The 13,087-nt window shown below is 39.5% G+C and overlaps 1 protein-coding gene across 4 annotated transcripts; it reads left to right on the forward strand.

The window, feature by feature from the left end:
• Positions 1-3,196: 3,196 nt before the first annotated feature.
• Mad2l1 (mitotic arrest deficient 2 like 1) lies at positions 3,197-12,882 on the forward strand. Of its 4 annotated transcripts, none has more exons than XM_052173859.1 (6): positions 3,197-3,422; positions 3,756-3,902; positions 5,558-5,678; positions 6,756-6,859; positions 7,578-7,622; positions 8,275-9,145. In XM_052173859.1, the coding sequence occupies exons 1-6, from the start codon at positions 3,350-3,352 to the stop codon at positions 8,364-8,366; spliced, it is 582 nt and encodes a 193-aa protein (XP_052029819.1). In that variant the 5' UTR covers positions 3,197-3,349; the 3' UTR covers positions 8,367-9,145. The 4 variants fall into 4 exon arrangements, with proteins under 4 accessions (XP_052029819.1, XP_052029816.1, XP_052029818.1 ...); XM_052173856.1 differs by lacking the exon at positions 8,275-9,145 and adding an exon at positions 10,326-12,882 and having other exon boundaries at positions 3,199-3,422; positions 7,578-7,762; XM_052173858.1 differs by having other exon boundaries at positions 3,199-3,422; positions 7,578-7,762; positions 8,263-8,360.
• Positions 12,883-13,087: the final 205 nt, after the last annotated feature.

The following is a 13,087-nucleotide window of genomic DNA, read 5'->3' on the forward strand; positions in this document are numbered from 1 at the left end:
ACAAATAAATAACAAAACATGGTAATGTTTTCTGATAATATGCTATTTCTAATCTAAGAATTTATATTAGTTTTCAGTAATATGCAGTACTTAATTTTTACTAAAAAATAACCATGTATACAATTAGATCATTATAATTAGAAACTGTACCAATACAAAATGTTGACTTTTCATGGCCGTTTCTGGGCTGGAGAGATGGCTTAGCAGTGAGCAGTGCTAGCTGCCCTTCCAGAGAGCCTGAGTCTGGTTCCCAGCACCCAAGGCCCATGGTTCACCGTGGCCTGTAACTCTAGCTCCCAGGGATATGACACCCTCTTGTGGCCTACACTTCACTCACATGCATACACAGACACTTCACTCACATGCATAAACCCACACATACACATAAATAATAATAGAAATAAAATCTTTTAAGCCATTACAAATTAATTAAATGTCATCACTAAAATGTATGTTTTCTTGTTGAGCACCTGAGCCTCTGGGAATTCCTAGGAAGGAAGGAAGAGGAAGGAAAATAGGGCTTTAAGAGTGAAGACCTTTACACACTACAATTTAATCATTAAAAACATGTAATATATGTGTATCCATTATGCATACTAAGGGAACCCTAAGTAACCAGAACAGAAAATGATTGACTTAATTCTTGTTCTTCATATAAAATGAAAATTACTCCATATAAGACAAAACTATGGGGTCAGAATGTAACTCAATTGCTAGATGATTGTACAAAGTTCTGGTTTCAATTCCCAGTACTGAATAAATTTAGCAGGGATATACACCTGTTATTCTAGCATTCCACTGGTGGAAGCAGAAAGACTAGAAATACTGGCCATCTTTGGCTACATAAAAAAAAGTTGAGGCCACTACAGGAAACATAAAAGCCTACTACAAGAAAAAAAAAAAAAGAAAGAAACCAAGTAACGCTAATTTTTGTGACAAAAAGAATCAATTAAAAAAAAAAACCTCAAACCCACATAATAAAATTCCTAGTGTGAAAAAATACTATTTTTAGGAAAAAATTGGCAGATGAAAATTGCATAAAAATATGATACATATCTCCAGTTCTATGAGATTTAAAATAAACTGCTTAGTTTCAAGAACCTCATTTACATACATTTCCAATATGTATGATGCACATAAATTAAATTATAAAAAGAATGTAAATTCCACAGCATATTACCATTCAACATTCATTCTGAGGCTCACTATCCACACACAAATGCCTAGAAACCTCTGGGTTTTTTTCTCCCTTGGTGCTCTGTTGCCCTGAAACCTTCATTTGCATTGCTTGTCAAAGGTTGTATTGTATGGTTAAACACTGCCCTCTTCTGGTAAGTGGAATTAATAGTGTATCCACACAAAATTCTTTATGGCTTATTACTACACAATTTCTCGACAAGTTATGTGTGTTATTAGTTAATAAGTAAAGTTTCTTAGCCCGAATCAAGTAAACTTTTTCTCAAAACATAACCACAACAATAAGAAAGTTCATTGGCATTTTTCAAACAAATATGCTATAAAAGGAGACTAAGCTAGGCAGAATAAATTCTCTAATAAATCTGCCACTAACTAGAAAGTGGATCTTGAACTAACTCTGTAACCACTCTAGACCTATAATACTATGATTTTATTATGTCGTTAATGGACTTCTTCAGCCTCAAACGTCATGTGCTTCTAGATTTAGGAAAAAAAAATACTTGTTTTTAATACCCTAGGGGAAAAAAGGCTCAATCTCTACTCTTCCCTGTCCAAGCACTCTTCCCCTAAACAATGAACAGCAAGAGTCGACAAAATTGTGAGGCAAAGTAAATTTGAGAAACTGAGAAGTTTTCAAGTATTTTATAGTATTGCTTTTGATAAAGGGGGAGGGAGGTAATGCTAAACCAAGTGGCCAAAAGTTAATTGGAAAGAAATCAACCATCAAAGATTCCAGATCTTTTAATGTTGCGGTAATAAATTAGAGAAAGTCCAACCACCATTTGCGAAGAAAGAGCTGGTACCTCGGTTTTATCTATGACACCAATTTATTCTTCTTCCTCATATGTTACAATTTCTTTCTCTGATGTATCCCTACACAAGCTCTCTGGCATCTATTTAGTTCAGGCTCTGAACTTCTTATACATGCATATTATAGCATCTCTAATAGTCAACGGGTTTCAAAATGCAGTCTGAGTACCAGCTTTAGAAGCATTTAGGATACTTGGAAGACATGTCATCTCATGGACCTAAAACACTGTACAATATAAAAAGTGTAGCATGAGTCCCATGTGTAATCTTACATGCTCTGGTATAGGGTTTAAACACTCAAAAAGAAAAGAAAACGTATGTCTAAAAACTGCAAAAAAAGGAAATCAAGAGGCTCTATCATTTAAATCTTACGTGGAATTGTAAAATTTATGTAGTAATAGAAAAATAAAGACATTTCTAAGTGATTATTTGTGTGTGTGTGTCCACAATTTGCAGGGTTCGCCTCTCCCCTTGGTGACAAGCACCTTTACTGGATAAGCTTCTATGCCACCTAGTTCCCTTCATCATATTTCTCCAAAAAAGTTGTGTTTTCAAAAATAAAAACAAAAAGCCGGGCGGTGGTGGCGCACGCCTGTAATCCCAGCACTCTGGGAGGCAGAGGCAGGCGAATTTCTGAGTTCAAGGCCAGCCTGGTCTACAGAGTAAGTTCCAGGACAGCCAGGGCTATACAGAGAAACCCTGTCTCGAAAAAACCAAATCCAAAAAAACCCAAAAAAATAAAATAAAAACAAAACCAAAAACTAGGCTTTCCCAGACTTGAAACTATCCTCGAAGCTGAGACTGTGCTTCAGGGATGCTCAGAACACGGGTTTGCGGCCAGGTAACCCCAGAACCATCTCTGGGTCTCTTCTAGGCCACCTGATTAAAGGTCCCGCCCACCAAGGACCTCCAGAGCTCCAGGACCCGGAACAATAAGCCCCCGGACACTCTACGCCTGCGCATTCAGTCTACCAGAGAGGGCGGAGCCAGGGCCGGATACAAGTCGCTTTGGGCGGGGCTTAGCGTCTGCTCACCCGTAGTGAAATCGGGCTTATGGCAGAAGCCGCGGTACCGAGCGGAAAGCTGAAAAGAGACGGTGTTCTCTAACGTGGGCGGGGCTTAGGGAATAAAACAGAAACAAGAGGCGGGTTTAGGGAGGGGTTCGGAGTTATAAAACCAAGCCGGAAACTGGCCACGTAGGTGGGGCTTAGGGCTCGTTACGCCTGCGCACTGAGTAACCGGCGGCCTGCGTAGTTACTTTTGAACGGAGTGGCGGGGAATAGCTGTAAAAGCCTTTTGGGCGCCGTCTGCGGTTGATAAGTGTTCTCCGCTCGATCTAGTGATGGCACAGCAGCTTGCCCGAGAGCAAGGCATCACCCTGCGTGGGAGCGCAGAAATCGTGGCCGAGTTTTTTTGTGAGTGCTGAGCGCGGCCCCCGCTGCCTGGGCCGGGCCTCAGGACGCGTGCAGGGATGAAGCCTCTGGATCCTCCCGGGGGCGGGGAACCCAGCGCGGGCCTGGGCCCCCTGAAACCCAACGGGGCTGCCCTGGGCCATCAGCTCTCTCGCTCTTTGAAGGCTGGGGTCTGTGTTGACTTCTTCCGACCACACACTGTATTTACGCTTAGCAACCCTGAGAAATTCCACCTTGCTGGGTTAAAGGTTTTCCGTGTCGTTTTGTGCCTACTCTGCTTTCTGGGAGACTTAAAACGTTAGTACACGTTTACGGCTTTATTTCTTTCGTTTTCAGCATATGGCATTAACAGCATTTTGTATCAGCGTGGCATTTATCCGTCAGAAACTTTTACTCGAGTGCAGAAATATGGACTCACCTTGCTTGTAACTACTGACCCCGAGCTCATAAAGTATCTCAATAATGTGGTGGAGCAGCTTAAAGGTAATCACGTTTTGAGTTTTACGTCTTACAGGTTTGCATATGTAAGTGTCACAAGTGTCTCAGATGTGATTCTGAATTGGAAGCAAATAATGGAGGGAATTCCACCCCTTGGGCTCTTTAAGTAGGCTGAATGTCTTGATGTTAGGAGTCTTAAAGCTGCTTTTAGGAATGGGTTTTGTAGGTTAACCAGGTGCAACAAATCGAAAATTTTACCCAGTTAAAATGACTTCATCTCTTGTTGTTGTTGTTTGGTTTTTTTGTTTGTTTGTTTGTTTCAAGACAGGGTTTCTCTGTGTAGCCCTGGCTGTCCTGGAACTCACTCTGTAGACCAGGCTGGCCTCGAACTCAGAAATCCGCCTGCCTCTGCCTCCCAAGTGCTGGGATTAAAGGCGACGCCACCACTGCTCGGCTACTTCATCTTTCTGTTTTGCTTTGTACCTCTCAATGAAATCATACAAAATACCAGTTCTAAAAGCATTGCAATGGCTTTTTGTTCTCTTTGAGTTTTATGTGTGTGGGTGTTTTTGTTTGTTTTAATTGTAATTTCATTTTATTGTTGCATTTTTTTGTTAACTTTAGCATTAAAATGGCCTTTTGAAGACCACCTGAATATGGTTAGCTTGACATCTCTCTTTAAGGCTGATTTGTTGGTTTGGCTTGGCTTGGCTTGGCTTGGCTTGGCTTGGCTTTGCTTTGCTTTGCTTTGCTTTGCTTTGCTTTGCTTTGCTTTGCTTTGCTTTGCTTTTGAGACAAGTCTCTTCATGTAGCTCTGGCTGTCTTTGAACTTGGCTATGGAGATCAGACTATTGTTGAACTCAGGAAGATCAGCCTGGCTCTACCCCCAGGCTCTGGGACTAAAAAAGGCATTTGCCACTGTGCCTAGCTTAAGGCCATACTTCTAAACATGCCTTGCTATTCGAATCCATAATAGAGTATCCATCAACACTTGTGCAGTTTGGGTTTGAATTCACAGGGGAAAAAGGCAGGCCTTTTTAAGCATAAGATCTGCTTTGAATTCTGGTATCTCTTACCCCCTCCAGCTCACTTACTACCAAGGATGATAGTTTAGAAAAACAAGGCTAATTGGTCACTCTGCTTAAAACACAATTGTGGCTTTCCTGCTTTTTAGAAGTAAAATTTCATTAATTTAACACATAAGATTTATATAACATAGCATCTTGATTTTTCATAATTATGTAATTTGTTTACTTTATTAAAAAGAATCTACTTTGCAATTAGTCTGTGCATATAACATGTGTGTGTGTGTGTATGCCCTTCCCATTTAAAACCTGTATTTACCTCTCCTTTGTACAGTTAGTGTAAAAACTAATCCTTCCCTTACCTACCAGAGTAGTTAGATTTTGCTATGTTCTTACAGTACCTCTCCGCGGTAAACAGCCCCACAGGTGTGATTGACAGCGGTTAGATTAAAGCCTATGTCCTGTGCTCTTGCTGTGAATTGCAGTGAAAGTACAGGTTCACTGCTCTGTGACGCTCTGGCTTCCACCTCTTAGTAATCTGGATAATAATAAATTATTAGTGTAGAATTTTCTTCCTTATGTATAAAAGGAAGTCCAAAATACCACTGTAAGGATTTTGTAAGTCCGAGGTTCCCTGTCATAGGGTAGAGTGTAAGAGCTCCCTGTGTGTTGCAGAATGGCTGTACAAGTGCTCAGTCCAGAAGCTGGTGGTGGTCATCTCAAATATTGAAAGTGGTGAGGTCCTTGAGAGATGGCAGTTTGACATTGAATGTGACAAAACTGCAAAAGAGGAAGGGTAAGTATGAACTGAATTATTCCTGCTTCAATTTGTTTTTATAATTTTTGTTGTCACATGAGTTCACATTGTATTGAACTGATTTCTTAAAATTACTGTCTATGGTATGTTTTTACAGATACTTTTGTTAAGTTTATGAGGGATTTCTGAGCTCCTCATAGCCTGTCGGGGGTTTTTGTAGATAAGATACTGTTAGCATACTGTCTTTGGGAGAACTTGATGAGATCTGGCCTTCATGTTTGTGGTTATAACTGAACCTCTCACAATATAAAATGTGGGCCATTTAATCACTGGCTTAAAGGTACTGTTAACTACAGGAGATATCCTAGACTCATTCCTAATTTAGATGAAGCTCTGCTGTACTTCATCTAATGCCATGAACTTTGTAAACTGAAGATTGCAAGCACTCAACATCAGAAATGCCTATTATGCAAGACATACCCTTCTGTAAGTTACTGTAATGAAGAGTAGTTTGTTTCTGAAGTCTTCGATCTGTAGAAAATTGCTAGCTTATAAAAACATTTGCATATAATTTATTTTGCCTAATAGGAATTGGGTATTTAGATGTTATTTAAAAAAAATAAATGTCAAAATTCAGGCTGGAGAAATGGCTCAATGTTTGTGAGCACTGGTTACTTCTCTAGAAGACTCAGGTTCAATTTCCAACAAGCACATCGCAGCTCACAACTCTTTGTAACTCCAGTTTCAGGAAATTCACAGCAACAGGTATGTATGTGGTACACTTAAATGTGCATGCGGGCAACATGCCAACGTTCTACCAAGTTTATTTGTTGGAATCCATTTCCCTTTATATTAAAGACTTACTAAAAATATGCTTACTGAGAGTGGTTGGGATACTTACTATTCGCCATGCACTCAATGACCTGATACTAAGATCAGCCCTAAAGGATGATGGGAAGGACAGTTAGAGTAACCCAAGAATATCTTTATCCCCTTAATCTCTAGTCTCCTAATGTATTGCATCTGTGTTGTTAGAAGCATTTTTGTTCAGATCGTTATCAGTGTGTTTTAATTAACTTAAACCTAGAATGAATTGTTTCTTTGCTTCTTTTATAGTGTTCGTAGGGAAAAGTCCCAGAAAGCCATACAGGATGAAATCCGTTCAGTGATCAGACAGATTACAGCTACTGTGACATTTCTGCCACTGTTGGAAGTTTCTTGTAAGTATTGTACAACCTCTTAAATTTGCTGGAGAAAATATGCACTACTGTTGGGAGGATCCCACATTTGTTAAATCTATCATTGTTAAATTTATCATTGCCTCGTAACATAAATGGGATATGGGAAACAGAATACAGCACAAATAAAAAGATGTGTATCCAGAAACTGGAGACAAGGACTGAGGCGATGGCTCAGTGGTTAAAATGCATGCTGAGCAACTGTAAGGACCTGAGTTAGGATTCCCATCCCAGCATCCCCCAGATGGTTGTGATGCTCACCTACGACTCCAGCCCAGAAAGGCAGGACTGGGAGCAGCAGAGCAGTCGGGCTACCAAAGCCGTCCATATTGCTAAGCTCTCAGTTTGCTTGAGAAGATGTGCTTAGTGAATAAAGTGAAAGAACAGCCATTGTTTTGGGGACTCCACCTGTGTGTTACACACACACACACTCAAGAAAATGGAAAAAAAAATGAAAATGCTAAAAAATGAAAGTATGCAACAATACCTTTGAAATTTTCCTCACAATTTTACTCCTTTATTTTCTACTAGGAAGTGTAATGCTCTGTTCTATTCCCGGTTTCTATCAAGGAATATGATCATTAGGCCAGGCTAAGCTACCTTTTTTAGCAAGATGTGGTTCAAAGTGGGTCCCAGTGAGAGCGGCAAGGACAGCTTTACTATTGGAAACGTGTGTGCTTTACTCTCATTCCCAACTTAGGTTCATTTGACCTGCTAATTTACACTGACAAAGATTTGGTGGTACCTGAAAAGTGGGAAGAATCAGGACCCCAGTTTATTACCAATTCTGAAGAAGTCCGTCTACGCTCATTTACTACCACAATCCACAAAGTGAACAGTATGGTGGCCTACAAAACACCTGTCAATGACTGAAGAGACGAGACGGTGAGGAAAAGGATGGCATTGGCATTCTCAAGTGTGTTTTTCCAGAAACTAAATCATATATAGTTGATATATTTTCTTGTTTAATTTTAAGGTGAAGAAAACCAAGATCTGACATTGATAAATGTGTCTTATTGTTCCATTTCTTAGGTTCCTCCTGAACTTGCCAGAGTCAGCAAGAGTGCTGTACATAATTTAGGGGAACCAACAGATTTTGTTATCATTGTGGAATGAATTCCTTTAAAAATGGTCATTGCACATAGAAAAACTTCTGTTAAAAACTAAATACTTCCCCTAACAATTAGCTCAACCAGGATATAAAGAAGCATTTAAATGTAAATACAGGAGAAGGTATCAAACTTTTTTTAGTTTCGAGTCAGTCATGAATGCTCCCAATCTGGATCAATTGAGAGGCAGGAAGGATAACTTTACTATTGAAAAGTTCTGTACTTTACTCTCATTCCCAACTTAGGTTCATTTGACCTGCTGATTTACACTGACAGATTTGGTGGTACCTGAAACACGTGGGAAGAATCGGGACCCCAGTTTATTACCAATTCTGAAGAAGTCCGTCAATGCTCCTTTACGACCACAATCAACAAAGTGAATATAGTATGGTGACCTACAAAAGCCCATCAATGACTGAAGAGACAGTGCACAAACCATCCCCCATCACATAATACCTTCTGCTGTATTTATATTTAGATGCTTCTTTATATCTTGGTCAAGATTCTTCTGAACTAAATGATTAGACAAAATATTTAGCTTTTTAACAGAAGTTTTTCTGTCTATAGTGACCATTTTTAAAGGAATTCATTCCACAATGAATCTGTTGGTTAATCCCTTAATAATAATGTGTAGCACTGTTGTTGATTCTATGGTAAGTCCAGGAGGAACCCAAGAAATGCGATAAGACACATTTCTCTTTATATAGACCCCATATTGAAATACATGCTAATTATTTGATTTTGGTGTATATATATCTTTAACTCACAAAGCAGTTGATACTGTTTAATTTCTGTAATAAAGAACTCTTAATGTTTTATAAAAATCAAGCTTTAAATGACAGTGATACAAAAAATTAACCCTTGTGTTTTAAATTTGTGTTACAATCTCTTTGGTATTTAGTTTGGTGTTAATACAGTCAGATACTTCAATGGATTGAGTGCATAGATTGTGTTCATTTTGATTATGTGATGGGAATGGTTTTGTGCACTATAAATTCAAATGATGATTGTGCCCTGAGATCAGGTTGCAATCTGGATGTTGGCGGTTGCACTCTGCTGCTGCCATTGTCATAGTCAGGCCAGCATAGCTGGGTAGAATGTATGAGAACACTGCCCAGTTATAGTACAAAAAGCTTGTAATAAAAATACCATGTCTCTGTATCATTTATTTGGGAACAAGGGTGGTGTAAAGAATCCTCCAAAATTACTTTTTCATATGGTAGCACTTTATTAACCAATCAGATGGATGGAAAACAATTTTTACACATCATTGAGATAGGTGATGATGCTCCAAATGCCATGTCAATGCCAACTTTCAGATTGCAACCCGATCTCTGCAGAGCAGTCAGCATATGAATACATAGTCCACAAAGCCATCCCTACCAACTACATACTACCTTCTTACTCACAACAGTGCAGTTAATGTGCAGACACAGATGTCCTCTGAAGTTAGTTTACATATTAGGCTGTATTGTCAGCCTCATGTTTCTTATGATCTTAAGCACCAAGCTTAATCCTTTGCTTCATTGCTACTCTTAATAGGTGTGCTGGTTCCAATTTTCCAATATTTAAATTTTTCCAGAAAAGTGACAGCTTTGTATATGTGCTGCTGAAGCAAGCACAAATGGCGGCTTTGTTTATAATAATTTTGAGGTTCTGTAATATCTGTAAATTCTGTAAATCACATTCTTATAAGTTGATCATATACTTGAAAACATTTCATATCTCTTAGAGATTTTATACTATTTAAATACACATTTTAAAGTAAAGTCAGGCTGAGCTTTTTTGGAATTTAGTTGGAAATATTTGGCCTTTAATTCCAAATAGATGCATGATTTTCTCTTTGATGATTGTCTTGGGAGAAAGGTATTTCATCTAACAACCAAAAGATTTGTTACCAGTACCTAATCTGTTGGAAGTTAAGATGCTGTTATACCCTGGTGGGTCTCTGGGTCAGACCTGAATTCTTAACTCATCCATTACTGTAGAGGAAACCTGGTTCTATTTAGTCCACTGAGGCCTGAAATGAAGTCCAGAATGTGGTGAACCCGCTCATGGTCTTTAGGATCATCAACCTGAGAAATCCAATCTAACAGTGATTTCCACCATTAGAAATCCATTCCAGTAGAAAGGGCATCAAATGGAAGGGTGGGGTTGCCATCCCACAGTCAAAAAATCTGACCCAGAATTAGTCCTGCCTAAAAGAACTACGGGGGCAAAAATGGAAAAGAGACTGAGGGAAAGGAGGTATAGTGACTGACCCAACTTGAGATTGGGATCCATCTCAAGGGGAGAATTTAAGGCCTAACATTATTACTGATCCTATGGTGTGCTTACAGACAGGAGCCTAGCATGGCTGCCTTCCAAGAGGCCCAACAAGCAGCTGACTGAGACAGAAGCAGATAATTTACGTCCAACCAATGAACAGAATCTGGGCAACCCTGCAGTTGAATTAGAGAAAGGCTGGAAGAAGTGCAGAAGGGCCATCCCTTAGGAAGACCAGCTGTCTCAACTCACCTGGACCCCTGAGATCTCTTAGACACTGAGTCACCAACCAGGCAGTGTATACTAGCTGATACAAGGCCCCTGACACAGCAGAGGACTGCCTGGTCTGGACTCAGTGAGAGAAGATGACCTAACCCTTGAGAGACTTAAGGCCCCAGGGAATGGGCAAACCTGGAGGGATAGGTGGTAGGGACATCCTCTTTGAGGAGGTGGGGTGGAATAAGGAACTGTGGGAGGGGGATAACTGGACTGCAAAAAAAAGATTAAAGATAATTTAAAAAAAAAAAAAAAAAAAAAAAAAACCATGGCAAGGCCTGAACTTACATAAGTTAGAAGATCTAGAAAAATGGGCATTGGGCCCATGTATTGGTTATTCCTGGTTGTCAATGTGACTATATATGGAATGAACTACAATCCAGAATTGGAGCTCAGACCTGTGATCCAGATCTTGAAGCATAGTGACCATGAAAGGCTTAGGCCCAGGCAAGGTAGTGTACACCTTTAATCCCAGGAGATTGAGGCAAGGAGATCTCTTGAGTTCGATGTCAGCCTGGGACAAAGCAAGTCCCAGATCCAGGCATGGTGGTATGCACCTTTAATCTGGGCCACACCTGCTAGAGGCCGATGTAAGGACATTGGAAAAAGGAAGATTTACTCTGGCTCCTTGCATTTACTTGCCAGCACATCTGTTGAAACCTACTTCTACAGAAGACCAGATTAAACAGCTAGCCATGTAGGACTAAGCAACTACTAGATTCTTGGACTTCCCATCCACAGCTGCTGATTGTTGGGTTAGTTGGACTACAGACTATAAGTCATCACAATAAACTCCCTTAATATAGAAAGAGATTCCATAAGTTCTGTGACTCTAGAGAACCCTAATACAGACCTTGTTCACACTGTGTTTTATTATTATCATTTTGAGTTTTTCAAACATTTTTCCAAAATGTTACCTTGTTCACTTACTATGTTTTACTCTCCTGGCCAAGGCCTGATGTGCTGATTCTGTTTTCCAGCTTTTGTCAGCAGCGGGCAACCAAACTTATAAGGAGTTTAGTCATCTTCACTTTTTTTGTGGAGACCATAAAAAAATTAAGTTATTAGAAAATTGGGGGCTCTGGAGTTCCAGAAGCAGCAGGGAAGTGACCCAGATAACAGTGAATTGTCACAGATAATAGACAAAAAAAAGAGTGCTGAGTAGAAATGCTTAGTCATAGTTTCCCATAAAGGAAAAGTAGACCTTCCCAGCACCTGCACAGTCCCTCCTGTGAGAAGCCCAAGGTCTTAAAGAAGCAGGAGTCTGTCAGTGGAGCTGCTTCGTACTCAGACCTGGAGTTGAGAACATGCTGCTATCAGTGGTTCAAGGGTATCACAGCCAGTGGGGTAGAGGCTGGGGGTGATCACCAAGGACAAGCAAACGTTTCATGTGTAGATTTTTTTTTTCTATTCCAGAAGAAAATACAAAACTAGACATTGACCTGGAACTTATTATATATAGCACAGGGTATTTTGAGAATTTGTAACATCCCTCCAACTCAGCTTTCCAAGGTTGGGATTGCAGGCATAAACTATCACACATTAGTGCTTCCTGCTTTCTGATACAGTTTAAATTAATAATGCAGTGTTTTCTCCACCATCTATTCCCAAGTGCTTCACCTTGTAAAACTATGCATGGAACTGTTATGGTGTTCCTCCCTGAATCAGGTAGTTAACTATCTCTGATTGTAACTGTTTTAAGTATCTCCCACAAATGAAATCTTTATATTAGTCATCTCTTGTCTGTTTTACTATCTTGATATCCTCAATGTTACCCATACAGTATATTTAAGAATTCCCTTTTGAGTAAGCAATATTATGCTGTATGGGTTTAAATCATACTGTATCTGTTTGTCCATCTGGATGTTTGGGATGTTTTCATGTTTCAGCTAGTGTGAGTATTGCAGTTGTGACTGGATTATACTTAGAGTTAAGTTGATGCTTTTAATCAATTGGGGGATATAACCAAATACATTGCAGTATTGAATAAAAATTCTGTTTTCCAATTTTTTGAGGAACCAATATAATTGGTTTCTATAATGGCTATTGAGGAGAGTCATGTCTCATAACAGTCAATTTGTGTGTGTGTGTGTGTGTGTCCTTGCTTGTTTTTCATCTGTTCAGTACATTACTCTGATAAAGGTTTAAAGCCTCTCAATGATATTGTTCTTTGAGGCCTTTCCAATTTTTCATTCTTGTGATGGTTGGTAAGTGTTATGGTTGCTATGTCTGTTTTCTGTACTGACCCTGTAAAATATACCCTTTGTGTTTTGTCTTTCTGAATGAAAGTCTTTTGCCTTGGGTTGGTTCAGCCATCTTTGATCTTCTGGTTGCACTACACCTGAAACGATCTCATCCTTTCAGTTTTTTGCCTGTCTTTTCATTCAAGAGTTTGGCTGGTACAATGTTTTCTAGTGCTTCCTACTTCTCCCCAAACCCCCTCTCTCCTAATGACATTGGAGAGAAATTCAGCATTAGCTACTATATAAACTGTAATTACTAAGGAGGGTGGCGTCAGAGTACTTTCTTTTTAAAGATACACACTTTTTGTTTATTTATT

Source organism: Apodemus sylvaticus, chromosome 2, assembly GCF_947179515.1.
Source record: "Apodemus sylvaticus chromosome 2, mApoSyl1.1, whole genome shotgun sequence".
Classification (NCBI taxonomy): Eukaryota; Metazoa; Chordata; class Mammalia; order Rodentia; family Muridae; genus Apodemus; species Apodemus sylvaticus.

Coding starts and splice junctions, on each gene's coding strand:
- Mad2l1 (XM_052173856.1), top strand. CDS start 3,350: ATGGCACAGCAGCTTGCCCGAGAGCAAGGCATCACCCTGCGTGGGAGC. Junction 3,903..5,557: donor TGTGGTGGAGCAGCTTAAAG/GTAATCACGTTT, acceptor TGTGTGTTGCAG/AATGGCTGTACAAGTGCTCA. Junction 6,860..7,577: donor GCCACTGTTGGAAGTTTCTT/GTAAGTATTGTA, acceptor TTCCCAACTTAG/GTTCATTTGACCTGCTAATT.